Source organism: Thalassophryne amazonica, chromosome 23 (genome assembly GCF_902500255.1).
Source record: "Thalassophryne amazonica chromosome 23, fThaAma1.1, whole genome shotgun sequence".
In the NCBI taxonomy this organism is placed as follows: Eukaryota; Metazoa; Chordata; class Actinopteri; order Batrachoidiformes; family Batrachoididae; genus Thalassophryne; species Thalassophryne amazonica.
Window position 1 is genome coordinate 3,025,517 of NC_047125.1, and position 20,417 is coordinate 3,045,933.

A 20,417-nucleotide genomic window follows, 5' to 3' on the forward strand; every position below is an offset into this window, starting at 1 on the left:
TAGAAGATCTTCACGTAGCCTGGAAAAAGAGTCTGTTGCTCTATAAAAAAGCCCTCCGTAAAGCTAGGACATCTTACTACTCATCACTAATTGAAGAAAATAAGAACCCCCCCAGGTTTCTTTTCAGCACTGTAGCCAGGCTGACAGTCAGAGCTCTATTGAGCTGAGTATTCCTTTAACTTTAACTTTAGTAATGACTTCATGACTTTCTTTGCTAATAAAATTTTAACTATTAGAGAAAAAAATTACTCATAACCATCCCAAAGACATATCGTTATCTTTGGCTGCTTTCAGTAATGCTGGTATTTGGTTAGACTCTTTCTCTCCGATTGTTCTGTCTGAGTTATTTTCATTAGTCACTTCCTCCAAACCATCGTGTCTATTAGACCCCATTCCTACCAGGCTGCTCAAGGAAGCCCTACCATTAATTAATGCTTCAATCTTAAATATGATCAATCTATGTACCACAGGCTTTTAAGGTGGCAGTAATTAAACCATTACTTAAAAAGCCATCACTTGACCCAGCTATCTTAACTAATTATAGGCCAATCGCCAACCTTCCTTTTCTCTCAAAAATTCTTGAAAGGGTAGTTGTAAAACAGCTAACTGATCACCTGCAGAAGAATGCTCTATTTGAAGAGTTTCAATCAGGTTTCAGAATTCATCATAGTACAGAAACAGCATTAGTGAAGGTTACAAATGATCTTCTTATGGCCTCAAGACAGTGGACTCATCTCTGTGCTTGTCCTGTTAGACCTTAGTGCTGCTTTTGATACTGTTGACCATAAAATTTTATTACAAATTAGAGCATGCCATATGTATTAAAGGCACTGCACTGCGGTGGTTTGAATCATATTTATCTAATAGATTACAATTTGTTCATGTAAATGGAGAGTCGTCTTCTTTCTTTCTTTCTTTCTTTTTAATATTTATTTCATTCATTTAAAAGAAAAACAGAAAAGCAAAAAACAAAAGCACCACAATACCAGAATGAAAAGGAGCAGAAAGAAGAACAAGTCTTATGATTTCTGCCCCTTTTAACAATACAATCTTTCAATATACAGCATCATAGTCAACATTATTTAACAGATTGCATTTCTTTAACTTGTCACATACCACTGACCCATTTCATAATTATGACCATTAATTAATAGATTACATCACTGACAGGTTACATTTAAACTTAAGACACTCCAAACATTATTAACAGTTTACTTTTTTTTTTTGACTTTCTTGCAGCCCACTGACTTACTTCATAGTTTCATACTTACTTAATACATCTAATTTAATATGTTTTTTAAATAATTTAAGCGACCTTAATTCTTTAATTTCTTTATTAAGATTGTTCCATAATTTGACACCATTTACTGCAATACTCCTTTCCTTTACTTTGGTTCTAAATCTTGGTTTTTTAAAGACTTCTATTCCTTTCAATTTATAACTACTTACTCTTTTTTCAAACATATTTTGAATGTTTGTTGGTAAAGTATTTTTATTAACTTGGTACATCGTTTGTAATATTTTCAAATCAACTAAATCATGAAATTTAAGTACCCTATACTTAATAAACAATGGATTAGATGGATCTCTAAAACCACTGTTACTAATCACTTTTAAAGCTCTTTTCTGCAAAATAAATAAAGGTTGTATATAGGTTGTATATGTTGATCCCCAGATTTCTACACAGTAAGTTAAATATGGGACAATCAATGAATTGTACAATGTTAATAAACCATAACTATTTAATGAATATTTTACTTTATGCTAAACAGCAATGGCTTTCGCTATTTTTCCTTTTATGTAATTTATGTGTGACTTCCATGTAAGATCTTCATCAATCATGACTCCTAAAAATTTCATTTCTTTTACCCTTTGTATATCCATTCCATCTATTTGTAATGACACATTATTTTCTTTCGCTCTATCATTAAACAATATGAAATTTGTCTCATTAATATTTAGTGACAATCTGTTTATATCAAACCAATGTTTAACTTTTTCCAACTCTGTATTTATCACTTGTGCTATTTCCTGTATATCTGATCCAGAGTAAAACAGCATTGTATCATCAGCAAATAAAATGCTGCCAAGCACATTGGATACATTCACAAAATCATTGATATACAAAATAAACAGTTTGGGTCCAAGTACCGATCCTTGTGGTACTCCATAAATAATGTTACACAATTCTGATTTGGTATTATTTATCTGAACAAACTGTTTTCTATTTTCTAAGTAGCTTTTTACCCACTGATGTGCAACACCTCTTATTCCATATTGTTGTAACTTGTGGAGCAATCTTGAGTGGTCTATAACATCAAAAGCCTTTTTCAGGTCAATAAAAATACTTACAAAATAATCCTTATTATCTATTGTTGTTGATATTTTCTCTATTAGTTCCATAATTGCCATAGCTGTCGAATGTTTTGTTCTGAATCCATACTGAGCATTATTTAAAATATGATGTTTCTCAATAAATTTATCCAATCTTGTTACAAAAACTTTTTCCATAATTTTAGAAAACTGTGGAAGCAATGATACTGGCCTGTAATTAGAAAAATTATGTTTGTCTCCATTTTTATATAATGGGACTACCTTAGCAATTTTCATTTCATCTGGAAAAACCCCAGTTGACAGAGACAGATTACAAATATAAGTAAATGGTTCAATAACAATTTCTATTATACTTTTTACAGTCATCATGTCTAAATCTTCATGGTCAGTTGATCTTTTGCTTACACAGTTTTTTACAATATTTCTTATTTCATCTTTTTCCACATTGTCCAGGAAAATACTATTGACCGTATTTACCAGTGTACATAATTTATCTTCTATTATTGGTTTATTTCCCACCAGACTTGACCCTACATTTGAAAAATAATCATTAAACCCATTTGCAACTTCTTTTATATCATATATCTCTTTATTTTCCTTAACAAAGTAATTTGGAATAGTTTTTCATTCCATCACTATCAATCACACTTTTTATAATTCCCCATGTTACCCTCATATTATCTTTACTCTTATTTAGTTTTTCACTGTAATAATCTTTGTTTTGTTTCCTAATTATTGTTAATAGTTTATTTTTATATTTTTTGTATTTATGTTCTGATTCCTTTGTTTGCAATTTTAAAAAGCACCTGTATAAATAGTTTTTCTTTGCACAAGCATTTTTTATTCCCTTTGTCAGCCATGGTTTATTTACTCTTTTCTTACTAATTTCAATTAATTTACAATTTTTATTGTATGATTTCATCAATATTTTCATAAATGAGTTATATGCTACATTAACATCACTGACATAAACTTCTTCCCAGTTTTGATTTTTAAGGTCATATTTTAATGCCTCTAAGGCTTTTACTGACTTATCTCTTTTAAAGTTTATATCAGTTTTTTTGTTGTACCTATTTTTATATTTAAATATTGAAAAAATTGGTAAATGGTCGCTAATATCTGTCATGAAGATCCCATTCTTGATAATTTCATCTGTTCTGTTTGTAAATATATTATCAATTACCGTTGCACTTTGCAATGTAATTCTGGTTGGTTTTGTTATCAAGGGGAATAACCCCAAACTATACATTGTATTCACAAAATCACTTAATCTTTGGCAGCTGGAGCTTTCTATGTTAATATTAAAATCCCCACACATAAAAAGCGTTTTGTTTTTAATTTGATGGAATAATTCAATTATTTTATCTGTAAATTTCACAACACAAGAATCTGGTGCTCTGTATACACAACTAACTAAAATATTCTTAGATGTTTCATGTACAAGTTCCACTGTTACAATTTCTATGACATCATTCATAATTGTCATTTCTTCAACAATTGTACACATCAGATCTGTTTTTGTATACAGAGCAATACCACCGCCTTTTTTATATCCTCTGTTTACAAAATACAGCTCATATCCCTCTATTTGAACTTCATCCATGAGATCATCTTTAAGCCAAGATTCAGTGATTGCAACAATACTAAATCTATTTTTAAACTGATTTAAATAATCTTTTATTTGTGACATTTTACAATACAAGCTTCGACTGTTTATATGTATGAGTGACAGGGTATCTTCTGCAATTTTTTCACTATTCAGCTGTTCTACTGTATAATACTCACAACCAATCGTTTTTAAGTCAAATATACTTTCATCAATATTAGTGTCTGTCATATATTTTATCCTCTGTTTCCATGTTTGATCTGATTTTTTGTTGGTCCAATTACCAACAGATGTTATATTTGATTGTCTATTCAGGTCTGTATTTCGTAAGGTCCTCCATGTTTTTGATTTGTATACCGTTTGTTCCTTCTTTCACTCTAATCCACACCCTACAATTCCAGACCCATGTAGCAACAATATGTTTCTGTTTTCTTAGTAGTCTTGCTTCCCTAGCAATATCTGCATTTTTTTTTGTTAGATGCTCATTTATATAGACACTCGTTCCTTTCAAATTCTTTGCCTGTCTTAATAACTCATTTTTATATTTTCTGCTTGTAAATCGTATAACAATGTTAGATAGTTTATTTTTTCTATCTTTAGTTGGAATAGTATAACAGTCTGATATTGTATCTTGATGGATGACAACACCTTTTTGATATAAAGAGTTTGTAACTTGTTGTTCCAATGATTGTCTTTCTTCAGGTGGTGCATCCTCCCCACTGGCTCCACCAGAATCCACCACCCTTGCATATGTCCGATGCCTTGTTTCTAGTCCAGATATTATAACGTCATCTTTTCTAGTAAATTGTTCAAGTTCATCTACACGTTGCTCAAGTTTCTTAATGATCTTGTCCTTCTCTTTAACCAGATTTTGGAGTTCTTTAATTTCCACCATCAGTTTGTCTAGATTAGACATGTCTTTTGATATATGGTTTAATGAGGTCTTTATCTCCTCTATATCTTCCTCGAGTTTATCTGTTTTCCTGGGTGGTGCCATGCCGACTGTCGTGGCTCAGTATGGCCACTATTGATTACAAAAACAATTCTCACCAGTAGCCTCCACCACCACAGGTCCGGTAGCCGCACCCCAACCCTCCCCGTTGCTAACCTCGTTCACAGCCGCCCCAGCCACGGTCGTAGCCTTCACAGACTAAAGTTAATTATGGAGTTCCACAAGGTTCTGTGCTAGGACCAATTTTATTCACTTTATACATGCTTCCCTTAGGCAGTATTATTAGACGTCATTGCTTAAATTTTCATTGTTACGCAGATGATAACCAGCTTTATCTATCCACGAAGCCAGAGGACACACACCAATTAGTTAAACTGCAGGAATGTCTTACAGACATAAAGACATGGATGGCCTCTAATTTCCTGCTTTTAAATTCAGATAAAACTGAGGTTATTGTACTTGGCCCCACAAATCTTAGAAACATGGTGTCTAACCAGATCCTTACTCTGGATGGTATTACCCCGACCTCTAGTAATACTGTGAGAAATTTTGGAGTCATTTTTGATAGGATATGTCCTTCAATGCGTATATTAAGCAAATATGTAGGACTGCTTTTTTACATTTGCGCAATATCTCTAAAATTAGAAAGGTCTTGTCTCAGAGTGATGCTGAAAAACTAATTCATGCATTTATTTCCTCTAGGCTGGACTATTGTAATTCATTGTTATCAGGTTGTCCTAAAAGTTCCCTGAAAAGCCTTCAGTTAATTCAAAATGCTGCAGCTAGAGTACTGACAGGGACTAGAAGGAGAGAGCATATTTCACCCATATTGGCCTCTCTTCATTGGCTTCCTGTTAATTCTAGAATAGAATTTAAAATTCTTCTTCTTACTTATAAGGTTTTGAATAATCAGGTCCCATCTTATCTTAGGGACCTCTTAGTACCATATCATCCCAATAGAGCGCTTCGCTCTCAGACTGCAGGCTTACTTGTAGTTCCTAGGGTTTGTAAGAGTAGAATGGGAGGCAGAGCCTTCAGCTTTCAGGCTCCTCTCCTGTGGAACCAGCTCCCAATTCGGATCAGGGAGACAGACACCCTCTCTACTTTTAAGATTAGGCTTAAAACTTTCCTTTTTGCTAAAGCTTATAGTTAGGGCTGGATCAGGTGACCCTGAACAATCCCATAGTTATGCTGCTATAGACTTAGACTGCTGGGGGGTTCCCATGATGCACTGAGTGTTTCTTTCTCTTTTTGCTCTGTATGCACCACTCTGCATTTAATCATTAGTGATTGATCTCTGCTCCCCTCCACAGCATGTCTTTTTCCTGATTCTCTCCCCTCAGCTCCAACCAGTCCCAGCAGAAGACTGCCCCTCCCTGAGCCTGGTTCTGCTGGAGGTTTCTTCCTGTTAAAAGGGAGTTTTTCCTTCCCACTGTCACCAAGTGCTTGCTCACAGGGGGTCGTTTTGACCATTGGGGTTTTTCTGTAATTATTGTATGGCTTTTGCCTTGCAATATAAAGCACCTTGGGGCAACTGTTGTTGTGATTTGGCGCTATATAAATAAAATTGATTTGATTTGAATATCATCAGTGCATATGCCCCACAGGTAGGTTGTGAGATGAAGGAGAAAGAAGATTTCTGGAGTGTGTTAGATGAGGTGGTGGAGAGTGTGCCCAAGCATGAAAGAGTGGTGATAGGAGCGGACTTCAATGGGCATGTTGGTGAAGGGAACAGAGGTGATGAAGTAATGGGTAGATATGGTATCAAGGAAAGGAATGGGGAAAGACAGATGGTAGTTGATTTTGCAAAAAGGATGTAAATGGCTGTGGTGAATACCTACTTTAAGAAAAGGGAGGAGCACAGGGTAACATAAGAGTGGAGGAAGGTGCACACAGGTGGACTACATTCTTTATAGGAGATGCAAGCTAAAAGAAATCAGAGACTGTAAGGTGGTGGCAGGAGAGAGTGTCGTTAGACAGTATAGGATGGTTGTTTGTAGGATGACTTTAGAGGTAAAGAAAAGAAGAGAGTGAGAGCTCAACAAAGGATCAGATGGTGGAAGCTGAAGGAGGAAGACTGTTGTGTGAAATTTAGCAAGCAGCTGAGAAAAGCACTGGTTGGAATGGAAGCAGTTTTGGACAACTGGAAAAGTACTGCAGATGTGGTGAGGGAGACACCTAGGACAGTACTGGGTATGACATCTGGACAGTGGAAGGAACACAAGGAGACTTGGTGGTGGAATGAAGAGGTCCAGGAAAGCATAAGGAGAAAGAGGTCGGTGAAAAAGTTTGGGATAGTCGGAAAAACTCACAGAGCAGCAAACACACGGAGTCCGGCACTGTTTATGTCGCATATAAAACAACGTCACTGCAGTTTGCTCTACTGACCCCGCAAACGGTGAGGAGGTTCTATTTGTAGTAGAAAAAGACGAACCTGGAACCAAACCGAGTAGAGCCGAGCCGAGTACTGCTGGCTCTGTGAAGTAGAAAAGCGCCATAAGTCGTTAGTAACTCGTACACAAACTGCCCAACATTGTTGTTGCTAAATTTTGAACATCTTGAAATTAGCGCCACGCTCAGAGAGGAGCCTCGTTAGCTGCAGATAATGTCTCTGAAAGCCTCTAAGAGCCAAGAAACTCCCACGGTAGTTGAAGAAACCCTCTTGTAGCAAAGAAAACATGCTGTGTGGCTCATTATTCATCCTTCATTATTCGGTGGGAACAGAGCTTTACAGTTATTTGTCCTTTCAAACATTACTGATGATCCTGTTTTCTGATCTTTAATTGTTTGTGCTGTTTGTCTTTCAGTGTCCATCAGAGTCCAGACTTGTCCTTACCTGAACCCAGCTGTGTGTCCCTGAAGAGTGACAACTCAAAAGACATTTTGATTGATTTTAAACGGAGGTATTTATATGATGGACATTAAACTGTAAGCTGTTGTAAATATATTTGCAGTTATTTGTCCTTTCAAATGTTATTTATGATCATGTTTTCTGACTTTGAGTAAATTGTTGGTGCTGTTTGTCTTTCAGTGTCCATCAAAGTCCAGACTTGTCTGGACCTGGACCCAGCTGTGTGTCCCTGAAGAGTGACAACTCAAAAGACATTTTGATTGATTTTAAACGGAGGTATTTATATGATGGACAGTAAAGGAAACTGGAACCTGTCGTAAAGATATTTGCAGTTATTTGTCCTTTCAAACATTATTTATGATCATGTTTTCTGATCTATAGTAAATTGTTGGTGCTGTTTGTCTTTCAGTGTCCATCAGAGTCTTGACTCGTCTGGACCTGGACCTGAACCCAACTGTGTGTCCCTGAACAGTGACTGGTTCATGGATAATCCTCCTCTTTTTAAAGGACAGTGTCCCTCTGCTGGACAGACGTGAGCTCTGACTGACACTAACATGTTTCTGTCTTTGACGTCTCTGTGATCTGGTGAATCTCGGTCTGTGGTGCGGCTCCATATTGTTTCTCAGTGTGTATCATTGGACGTCCGATAATCAATACATATCATGATGTCAGTACATTTATGTGCTCATGGGTGCTCGTCTTCGTTTTTACGACTATTTTCCATAAATGTCAAAGTTAATATTCCGTTATTTCTGTTTTTCAAATATATATATATATATAGAAAACAGGTGAAAATGAAAGGGATGAGCACCATTTCCTGAATGAAACCGAAGCGGACAAACTAATTACACGAGTCGTGATTAGTCAGAAATTGAAGCTCAGCTCTAATGAAGCAGTTTGACATGTGTGGTTCGAGCACAGATTCGATACATCAGCTTCATGTGCCACACGCATTTCAGTACCGAATTTGGAATTTATTTTCTCAGCTGTAATCAAAGGTAAACACACTACAATTGATATAATGAATAAGACATTGTTTCATAATGAAAGTGGAATGGCGACAGTAAAAAAAAAAAAAAAACAACTTTGTGATCGACGTGAAGCCGAACACATTTCGGTTTCTGGTTAAGAAATGATTTGATCCACCGACATCAAGAGCCTTTTTGCTTAACGATTCCCTTATCAGTCCTTCAGTTTGCTCCCCTCAAAGCCTTTAAAGTTGTCAATCGTGAGTCAACTTTGTGCAGATTAAAGTCACTTACTGACACTCTTATCTTCTTGTGAGAATCGTCCTCTGTTCCACACCAGAGTTTTACGCAATGGTTCTCTGGCGTGAGCTGCAATGACGAAAGTACATGAAATGGTAATAATAATACTGATAGCCTCTGTTTTGTGGGACTGCACAGTTCCAAACACGGTGCGGCTCTCTGACGAGTAAAGTTGGAAAGATACATTTTGATCAGAATTAGTGACTTCAAAGCAAATCACTGTTTAAATCAAATGGCACCTCTTTGCAAATGTTGTAATACAAACAACAACAACTGACCAAAACCATTTTTTCTCCCAAAAACGAGACGTCCTCCGTTCTTTATGAATTACGTTGATGTTGCCGGCTGCAAGAGCTCAGCTCAGAGGCTATGGAGTTAAATTTCTATCATTAATACCTGAAAGGAAATGATTTTGACAAAAACTACACATTTTGTTTATTTCTATTTCTGTCCAGAGATCAAGGATCCAGTGACCAATTTCATATTTAACTATTCAATCAGAGAAAGTCTGCATTGTTGGCAGAAAAAGGAAAATATGTACAAGTCAAAGTTAACTTATAATTGATCTCATATTTTGATGTAGAGAATGAGCATTGATCTGAAGCTTTAATTATTACATAGAAAATTAAACAGACTATTTGGATGTCTTAATACGTGGTCTGTTAGAAAAGTATCGGACCTTTTTATTTTTTTCAAAAACCTGATGGATTTGAATCACGTGTGCTTGCATGAGCCAACCTTGAACCTTCGTGCGCATGCGTGAATTTTTTCACGCCTGTCGATTGCGTCATTTGCCTGTAAGCAGCCTTTGTGTGAGGATGGGTGGAGTCTCTCGTCGTTTTTTCTTTGCAAGGAAATGGCGGAACGACTGGAGCAGTGTGACTGCATCAAATTTTGCCAGAAACTGGGCGACAGCCAGGTGGAAACCATTCGGATTATTCAGACGGCTTTCGGTGACAATGCTATGGGCATCACACAGATTAAGGAGCGGTACAACCGGTTTAAAGACGTCTGCACAACGGTGGAGAGCGAGCCACGCTCCGGGCGGCCATCAACATGCTGAAATGACCAGATCATTCCAAAGTGAACGCTGTGGTGATGCGGGACCGTCGTGTGACTATCCGAGAAATTGCGGAAGAAGTGGACATCAGCACTTTTTCGGCACATTCCACTGTGACAGAAGATTTTGCCATGAAAAGAGTTACAGCGAAATTCATGCCGATGGCTTTGGCACGAAGCTGATGGCGGAGCAAAAGCGCCACCGTGTTGAAGCCTCACAGGACATGTTGTGACATGCCCACCTCTTCCACAATTTCTCAGATAGTCACATGACTGAAAAGCCACCAAAAGCCGTCTGAATTTTCCAAATGTGGTGGTGGTGGTGGTGTTGTTTTTTTTGGTGCACATTTTCACCTTTTTTCTTTCTTTGCCTTTATCCCAAATTGACATCATAAACATAACATAACCTCAAAACCTTTGTTGGCGGAGGTTATGTTTTCACTCCTGTTTGTTTTTTTTTGTTTGTTTGTGAACAGCCTGCCGTCCACAATTTTTCATATATCATTATGAAATTGTTACTGAAGATTAATATCCTGATAGAAGAACGGATTCAGTTTTCAAGGTCAAAGTCAGGAAAAATCTTGGAAAATTCCCTATCCTTTAACATTGAACGAATATTCAAGAATTCAGTTTATTTTCATATTTGACAAACTTTGATCTGAATCTGATGTAGATTATGGATTTTGTGGGCATTTGAATTCAATATTGAAAAACCCATTTTGGGTATATTTTGCATTATAACACAATCAAAGTGTAATTTGTGACAATGAGGTGCAAACGGACACTCTCAATAAGACAATGAGCTAGTTGTCACAGGCTGATCCTCCTCCTGGGACGTTACATAGTTCTGGCACCAGGGTTCTTAAAGCTGATTGTCCAGTCAGTTGTGAACCACCAGATCTTGTTGAGATCTCAAAGGCCATGATAGCAGGGAAGGATCTGGGCGTCTGTGGGACTGGAGCTGAGCTCCTCCAGGTGGCTGAACTTGCTGTGCTTCTATTGCACTTTTTTCCTATCTGGGAGGTAAGTGTCATACCTACAGACTGTAAGAAAGGAGGATTTGACCCTCGGCCTGAAAGAATGGACCTCTGACTGACACTAGAATGTTTGACTTTATGATGTCACGACCGTCCACAGAACAGCAGAGGGCGCCATTGTTGTTTTAACTGGAACAGCATCAACAGTTCCTGTTGTTGTGGTTGTTGATCTTTGATCTGCTCCTGGATGTTCAGGGTCACCACAGCTGATCCAGTTATGATCTGCTCTGGGATTTGGCACAAGTTTTACACTGGATGCCCTTCTTGATGCAACTCCAGTGTGACCTGGAGAAACACACACGTACACCCTTGTCTTCATCCAAGTCCCAATCTTTACCCGCTCTGCTTGGCGTCTGAGATCTGACCGGATCAGGCACAGAGCAGCTCAACTGTTCTTGTCTCAACAGTTCTTGTCACAGATTAAATTTTTTCGGATGCTTCAAAATCCGTGATGGTGTTGGACATGAAATCTGAAAACTCTTCCTGATCTGTGACCTGACAAACTAATGGTCTTTGGAACTTGGACAAATCTGCACATATCTGATGGTGAGTCCAGCTTGATTCAGTCCAGCGTGATGAAAAACCACAAAATCTTGGAGGCTGATGGGTGTGTTAGGATTGTTTTTGTTTATTTGGCTCCATCTGCTGGCTGAAAGTGGACTCGTTAATGAACGGGGTCCATTATTCACAAGAACTAAAATGAATTCCACAAAAGGATGACGTGTGACAGAAAAGAGACCTTTGATGAAGTGATGACGACAAACGTGCTCCTTTGTGCTTCCCAGTGTTTTCCCGTGACTCGAGTATCTCCTGTTGGTCCTCTGAACCACCGTTTTCTCCTCTCACAATCCTCTGGAAGTCTGTGAAACGTTTGGCCCGTCAGTGTCCCCTGTTGCGTCTCCATAAATGATGAATTCCTTCCCGTTGTCTGTTTCAATCTTGATTGCTAAAATATCGTGTAAACATGATGGAGTATTTCGGTCGCAAGTTAGCTGTGCTGACGTCCAGGCTGGTCCTTGGGAAGGACTTGTCCTCCACCTAGTGCAGTGTTCACAGTGATGGATGTCCAAAAGGACAACCAGGAGGTGAAGTCCAGAGTCCCAACTGAACAGATCGCATGAGTCAAATCCAGATCAGACACTGAAATAGGACTTACCTCAGTTGTCCCCTGAACCTTGAGGACTGAGATGGTTGTTCCTGACCCTGTCAGACAAAGCCGTCTCTAATGATGAGTTCTCATCATCTCTGGGTGATCGTGGAATTCATCATCATGAAAGAGTGAAAAACCTTAGTGTAATTTTAGGTCCAACATTGTCTTTGGACCTGCATATTCAAGGGGCAACCAAGACAGACTGTCTTCATGTCCACAGTATTTAAAGGACTTGACCAATCCTGGTGATGTCCAATGGTCCCACACTGATTCATGACTGTAATGTTATTTTGTGGTCTGATTATTAAAGGTAGAAGATGTTCAGAAGACTACAGCCAGGTTTGAACCAGCCTGAGGATGTTTTGTCAAGTCTCTCCCCCAGTCCTCTTCTTGTAACTACAGGAATACAACCCCAATTCCAGTGAAGTTGGGACATTGTGTGAAATGTAAATAAAAACAGAATACAATGATTTGCAAATCTATACTACTGAACCTATATTCAATTGAATACACCAAAAAGACAAGATATTTAATCAATCAATTTTATTTATATAGCTCCAAATCACAACAAACAGTTGCCCCAAGGCGCTTTATATTGTAAGGCAAGGCCATACAATAATTACGTAAAAACCCCAACGGTCAAAACGACCCCCTGTGAGCAAGCACTTGGCGACAGTGGGAAGGAAAAACTCCCTTTTAACAGGAAGAAACCTCCAGCAGAACCAGGCTCAGGGAGGGGCAGTCTTCTGCTGGGACTGGTTGGGGCTGAGGGAGAGAACCAGGAAAAAGACATGCTGTGGAGGGGAGCAGAGATCAATCACTAATGATTAAATGCAGAGTGGTGCATACAGAGCAAAAAGAGAAAGAAACAGTGCATTATGGGAACCCCCCAGCAGTCTAAGTCTATAGCAGCATAACTAAGGGATGGTTCAGGGTCACCTGATCCAGCCCTAACTATAAGCTTTAGCAAAAAGGAAAGTTTTAAGCCTAATCTTAAAAGTAGAGAGGGTGTCTGTCTCCCTGATCCGAATTGGGAGCTGGTTCCACAGGAGAGGAGCCTGAAAGCTGAAGGCTCTGCCTCCCATTCTACTCTTACAAACCCTAGGAACTACAAGTAAGCCTGCAGTCTGAGAGCGAAGCGCTCTATTGGGGTGATATGGTACTATGAGGTCCCTAAGATAAGAAGGGACCTGATTATTCAAAACCTTATAAGTAAGAAGAAGAATTTTAAATTCTATTCTAGAATTAACAGGAAGCCAATGAAGAGAGGCCAATATGGGTGAAATATGCTCTCTCCTTCTAGTCCCCGTCAGTACTCTAGCTGCAGCATTTTGAATTAACTGAAGGCTTTTCAGGGAACTTTTAGGACAACCTGATAATAATGAATTACAATAGTCCAGCCTAGAGGAAATAAATGCATGAATTAGTTTTTCAGCATCACTCTGAGACAAGACCTTTCTAATTTTAGAGATATTGCGTAAATGCAAAAAAGCAGTCTTACATATTTGTTTAATATGTTGTGTGTTGGGGGGTGTGGCTGGACATTTTGGTGTTCTTTTCTTTTCTTTGCTCTCCAGGTGGTATGAAAACTGATTTGTCTGTGGAAAAGGTGCTGGCTGAAGAGTCCTTCACCCTCATCAATGTTATGTGCAGCACCTGTGGATGGTGCTCACATGCAACCTTAAAGACTTTCAGCTGAAGCAGATAATTAGATGGCGTTCTGCATTTAAGCCATGTGTGATTCAAGCAGAATTGCCGGGAACTCGACCTTGTGATGTTCGTTTGTGAGACGCTGAGGACTGCGCCTGGGTTTGACACATCGTGCCTGAGAAGGAAGAAGGGTGAGGGACACATGCTGTCAGCACACATCAGAGGTGATTAATTGTTTGACTAATTGTTGATAGTAACTTGGTATTTTGTTACGCAGTATATTTGAATTGTGATGAGAATTGTGCAGCTCGCTTCTCACTGCCGTGGCGTGCGGACCGGTGATCCTCCACCTGTTGTGAGAAGCTGCTCATTTGCATAAAGCTTAAATACAGACCTGAATGTGTTGCTGATGGTGTGTGCCTTTTGAAGGATATTGGTTGTAACTGCTGACTTACCTCACCTCTTCTATCCTTCGCAGAGAGTCGGTTTGTCGTGTCCACCTGGGGGGTGTTTGGCGGTAACAGTGAGTCCAGAAGCGCCGGGCTTCAATCCTTTTAGGCGCTGGAGAGCGTGCCAGCCTTCACTCCACCAGACTGACGCTGTTTTAGTTTGTACACATTGTTATGCACCAAAGGGTGGAAGAAATAATTTGTTTTGTTATTGGAACCGCTTTCTGGTTATTTTAGCGCTGGGGTCCGTCAGACGCAGGTCCGCTCCTCAACCCGCGTCGACTCATAACATAATGTGCGCTTTGAATGACATATCCTGATCAAAAATGACTCCAAGATTTCTCACAGTATTACTAGAGGTCAGGGTAATGCCATCCAGAGTAAGGATCTGGTTAGACACCATGTTTCTAAGATTTGTGGGGCCAAGTACAATAACTTCAGTTTTATCTGAGTTTAAAAGCAGGAAATTAGAGGTCATCCATGTCCTTATGTCTGTAAGACAATCCTACAGTTTAGCTAATTGGTGTGTGTCCTCTGGCTTCATGGATAGATAAAGCTGGGTATCATAAGAAGAAGAATTTTAAATTCTGTTCTAGAATTAACAGGAAGCCAATATTTAATGTTCTAACTGATAAACTTTATTGTTTTTGTGCATATCTTTGCTCATTTTGAAATGGATGCCTGCAACACGTTTCAAAAAAAGCTGGGACATTGGTATGTTTACCACTGTGTTACATCACATTTCCTTCTAACAACACTCAATAAGCATTTGGGAACTGAGGACACTAAATGTGAGTGTCATGATTGGGTATAAAAGGAGCATCCCCAAAAGTATCAGCCATTCACAAGCAAAGATGGGGCGAGGATTACCACTTTGTGAACTGCATGAAAAAATAGTCCAACAGTTTAAGAACAATGTTTCTCAGTGTTCAATTGCAAGGAATCTAGGGATTCAATCATCTACAGTCCATAATATAATATTCAGAGAATCTGGAGAACTTGCTACACTTAAGCGACAAGGCCGAAAACCAACATTGAATGCCTGTGACCTTTGATCACTCAGGCAGCACTGCATTAAAAACTGACATCATTGTGTTAAGGATCTTACCGCATGGGCTCAGGAACACTTCAGAAAACGATTGTCAGTTGACACAGTTTGTCCCTTCATTTACTAGTGCAAGTTAAAACTCTACCATGCAAAGTGAAAGCCATACATCAACAACATCCAGAAACGCTGGCGCCTTATCTGGGCCCGAACTCATTTGAAATGAACAGATGCAAAGTGGAAAAGTGTGCTGTGGTCTGATGAGTCCACATTTCAAATTGTTTTTGGAAATCATAGATGTTGTGTCCTCCGGACAAAAGAGGAAAAAGACCATCCAGATTGTTAACAGCACTAAGTTCAAAACCCAACATCTGTGAAGGGTATGGGGGTGTGTTAGTGCCCATGGCATGGGCAACTTACACAGCTGTGATGGCACCATCAATGCTGAAAGGTACATCCAGGTTTTGGAGCAACATATGCTGCCATCCAAGCACGTCTTTTTCAGGGACGTCCCTGCTTATTTCAGCAAGACGATGCCAAGCCACATTCTGCACGTGTGAGAACAGCGTGGCTTCGTAGTAAGAGTGCGGGTACTAGACTGGCCTGCCTGAAGTCCAGACTTGTCACCCATTGAAAATGTGTGGCGCATTATGAAGCGCAAAATACGACAACGGAGACCCCGGACTGTTGAACAACTGAAGTCGTACATCAAGCACTTATTGAGTGTTGTTAGAAGGAAAGTTGATGTAACACAGTGGTAAACATACCACTGTCCCAGCTTTTATGAAACGTGTTGCAGGCATCCATTTCAAAATAAATATCTTGTATTTGTGGTGTGTTCCATTGGACTTCATTGGAACTGGGGTTATAGATTCTCAGTTTTTGTTTGACATCAGATTGTGAGTTAGAGACAGAACTTGTTAAACCTTGTGACCCTCAAGTCTTTTCTCAGGATACTTTAATTTAACTTGTTTAAATGGGTAGAAGACAAACTTGACTTATTGACATTTTGAGAAAAGCTTCCAGTTGGAAAGAATATATCAGTTTCTACAGAAAAGACAGAATTTTCATCTGGAAGCTGAGCGGAAACTTTCTAGTCTTGGTATGGAAAAGCCACAGTTTAGACTATGGGATTCTTGGATCCAGTGGTTGTCAAAGTCCACAACTGATTTGCTGCTTTCGGGACCATCTGATCTGGACAGAAAGAGACGACTTTGAGGAAATCGTGTTTCTGTTTACGGCGTGCAGAGATTTCCTGACCTGCTAGAGAACGGACTCAGTGAGAGTGACTTAGAATCCTGTAGAGGGAGGACGTTCATTGGTACCAGCGAGCTGTGAGGAGACGGAACAGGACGTGGTCATCTGTCAAATAACAGCAGCTGCATGAACGGATCCTGAGTTCCTGATCATTCAGTTTGATCCTCACTGCAGACACCAGAAACACAGACAGGAAGTCAACATTTAACATCTTCAGTCAGGATCAAAGCTCTTCATTTAGTGGTGCTGATGGAGGAGCCGTCACTGTTTCTGGCACCGCGGGCCATCCTGCCAAGACTGTGGAAGGGAAACACAACCAACAAGGTCAGTGTGAGGTCCTGTGTGGACGGACAGTCAAGTCCGCTGTGTGACTCTCAGGGGGACCAACAAGAAGACCATGAAAACCAGTTTGAGTGTTCAGACCAACGATGCAGGTTGATGTGAACTTGAAGCTGTTTGTGTTCAGACATCATGTGAGTAAACTGTTTCTGATTGATCCACAGAGTGAAGCAGCAGAGCTCAGAGGTTCTCAGGGTTCCATCTGCTCAGCAGCATCAAAGACGCCTGAACCACATGTTTACGGTCTGTTGACATCCATCTGATGTCCTCATTGGACAGTTTGTTCATAATGTCTCCATGCTGCAGAACAAACACTTTGATGATGTTTATTCTCTCATTCATGTTCATCAGTGCATCATTCATGGATTCATCAACACTGACACACTGACTGTTATTATTATTGTTGTTTTAAAGTGAGTTTCTTTTTTATGATTTTTTTCATATAAATTCAGAAAAATGATGATCTCAAGAGTTGAACTTTTCAGTCTGTTTTTAATTGAACTGGATTTTCTGAACAAAATCCAGAGAATCTCACACAGTGAAAATTACAATGTGGAGACAAAATCCACATTTGTAACAAAGTGATGAGTTTCTTCGTTCATGTTGATGTTCTGCTGCAGAACATTGAGGAGAACATGGGGATGTTTATGAAAGATGAGCTGAAGATGATACAGAAGGTTCTCCTTACAAATGATGCAGAATACTTGGAGAGTCAGTGTGAGGATGAGAAGCAGAGTAACATCCGACTGGTTTTCCTGGACCTCACAGTGGCCTTCATGAGGAGCATGAATTATGATGCGCTGGCTGACTGTCTGCAGAGCAGTAAGAGGACTTCTGTCCACATTTAACACAGACGCTAAATGACACGTGATGTTTGTCCGTTTGAAATATATTCATGTGTGAATTCTGTCAGGGAAACAGGAAGTGATGTCATCATTCAGTAACTGATCTGTGCTCTTTGTTCTTTCAGGAACTTGTGTTGAAGTTTGTCGTTGTAAATTCAAATCTAAGGTGAAGCAGAAGTTTGAGCGTGTGTTTGAGGGGATCTCTAAAGCAGGAAAGACGACTCTTCTGAAGGAGATCTACACAGAGCTCTACATCACAGAGGGCGGGGCTTCAGAGGTCAACCAGGAGCATGAAGTCAGACAGATTGAAGCAGCATCCAGGAAAACAGACTCACCACAAAGAACCATCACATGTGAAGACATCTTTAAAGCCTCAGCTGACACTCAGCCACCAATCAGAACAGTGCTGACAAAGGGCGTGGCCGGCATCGGGAAAACAGTCTTAACACAGAAGTGGACTCTGGACTGGGCTGAAGGACGAACCAACCAGGACTTCCACTTCATATTTCCATTCACTTTCAGAGAGCTGAATGTGCTGAAAGAGAAGACGTTCAGCTTGGTGGAACTTGTTCATCACTTCTTTCCTGAAACCAAAGAAGCAGGAATCTGCAGCTTCCAGCACTTCCAGGTCTTGATCATCTTGGACGGTCTGGATGAGTGTCGCCTCCCTCTGGACTTCCACAGCAATGACATCCTGACTGATGTCACAGAGTCAAGCTCAGTGGATGTTCTGCTGACAAACCTCATCAGGAGGAACCTGTTTCCCTCTGCTCGCCTCTGGATCACCACACGACCTGCAGCAGCCAATCAGATCCCTCCTGAGTGTGTGGACATGGTGACAGAGGTCAGAGGCTTCACTGACCCTCAGAAGGAGGAGTACTTCAGGAAGAGATTCAGAGATGAGGAGCAGTCCAGAAGAATCATCTCCCACGTGAAGACATCACGAAGCCTCCACATCATGTGTCACATCCCAGTCTTCTGCTGGATCACTGCTACAGTTCTGGAGGACGTGTTGGACACCGAAGACAGACCAGAGCTGCCAGAGACCCTGACTGAGATGTACATCTACTTCCTGGTGGTTCAGTCCAGAGTGAAGAAGGTCAAGTATGATGGAGGAGCTGAGACAGATCCACTGTGGAATCCAGAGAACAGGGAGATGATTGTGTCTCTGGGAAAACTGGCTTTTGAGCAGCTGCAGAAAGGGAACCTGATCTTCTATGAAGAGGACCTGACAGAGTGTGGCATCGATATCAGAGCAGCCTCAGTGTACTCAGGAGTCTTCACACAGATCTTTAAAGAGGAGAGAGGACTCTACCAGGACAAGGTCTTCTGCTTCATCCATCTGAGTCTTCAGGAGTTTCTAGCTGCTCTTTATGTCCATCTGACCTTCATCCAGTCTGGAGTCAATCTGCTGTCCAAAGAACAAACAACATCCAGACAGTCTGAGACGTCTGAAGATAAACTTGAACTAACATGTCTCCATCAGAGTGCTGTGGACAAGGCCTTACAGAGTTCAAATGGACACCTGGACTTGTTCCTGCGCTTCCTTCTGGGTCTTTCCCTGCAGACCAATCAGACTCTCCTACGAGGTCTGATGACACAAACAGACAGAATCTCAGAGACCAATCATGAAACAGTTTATTACATCGAGAAGAACCTCAATGAGAATCTGTCTGCAGAGAGAAACATCAATCTGATCCACTGTCTGAATGAACTGAAGGATCGTTCTCTACTGGATCAGATCCAAGAGCTCCTGAACTCTGAACGTCTCTCTGGAAGTCTGTCTGGTTCTTATTTATCAGCTCTGGCCTTCATCTTACTGTCCTCAGATCAACATCTGGATGTGTTTGACCTGAAAAAATATCAACCTTCACATGAGGCTCTTCTGTTGCTGCTGCCAGTGATCAAAGAATCTAATAAAGTTTTGTAAGTACAGAGACACTTCGACATTTGAACTCTGGGTATAACAGATCACAGTAGTACAACCCCTTTTTGGGGGTCTATTTTTTTTCATGGTGCTTAGGTCCCATAGTATCCCTGTGCAAAGTTTCATGCTTTCTTCAAAAACTGAATGATTCTTGTGAAAAGTTGGCCTTAACCACTCTACAACCCCTGGCAATAATTATGGAATCACCGGCCTCGGAGGATGTTCATTCAGTTGTTTAATTTTGTAGAAAAAAAGCAGATCACAGGCATGACACAAAACTAAAGTAATTTCAAATGGCAACTTTCTGGCTTTAAGAAACACTAAGAAATCAGGAAAAAAATTTGTGGCAGTCAGTAACGGTTACTTTTTGAGACCAAGCAGAGGGAAAAAAAATATGGAATCACTCAATTCTGAGGAAAAAATTATGGAATCATGAAAAACAAAAGAACGCTCCAACACATCACTAGTATTTTGTTGCACCACCTCTGGCTTTTATAACAGCTTGCAGTCTCTGAGGCATGGACTTAATGAGTGACAAACAGTACTCTTCATCAATCTGGCTCCAACTTTCTCTGATTGCTGTTGCCAGATCAGCTTTGCAGGTTCGAGCCTTGTCATGGACCATTTTCTTCAACTTCCACCAAAGAT

The 20,417-nt window shown here is 39.9% G+C and overlaps 2 protein-coding genes across 2 annotated transcripts in view; both read left to right on the forward strand.

Moving 5' to 3' along the window:
* LOC117504818 overlaps positions 1 to 20,417 on the forward strand; it is a 3,434,143-nt gene that overhangs the window by 550,136 nt on the left and 2,863,590 nt on the right. The window contains exons 4-5 of the mRNA XM_034164343.1: positions 7,700 to 7,795; positions 7,924 to 8,019. Of these exons, the coding sequence (XP_034020234.1) occupies positions 7,700 to 7,795; positions 7,924 to 8,019 (192 nt within the window). The remainder of the gene's footprint in view (positions 1 to 7,699; positions 7,796 to 7,923; positions 8,020 to 20,417) is intronic.
* Positions 1 to 20,417, forward strand: part of LOC117504825 (protein NLRC3-like) — a 577,399-nt gene that overhangs the window by 542,412 nt on the left and 14,570 nt on the right. Inside the window, exon 3 of the mRNA XM_034164364.1 lies at positions 17,968 to 19,768. Within this exon, the coding sequence (XP_034020255.1) occupies positions 17,968 to 19,768 (1,801 nt within the window). The remainder of the gene's footprint in view (positions 1 to 17,967; positions 19,769 to 20,417) is intronic.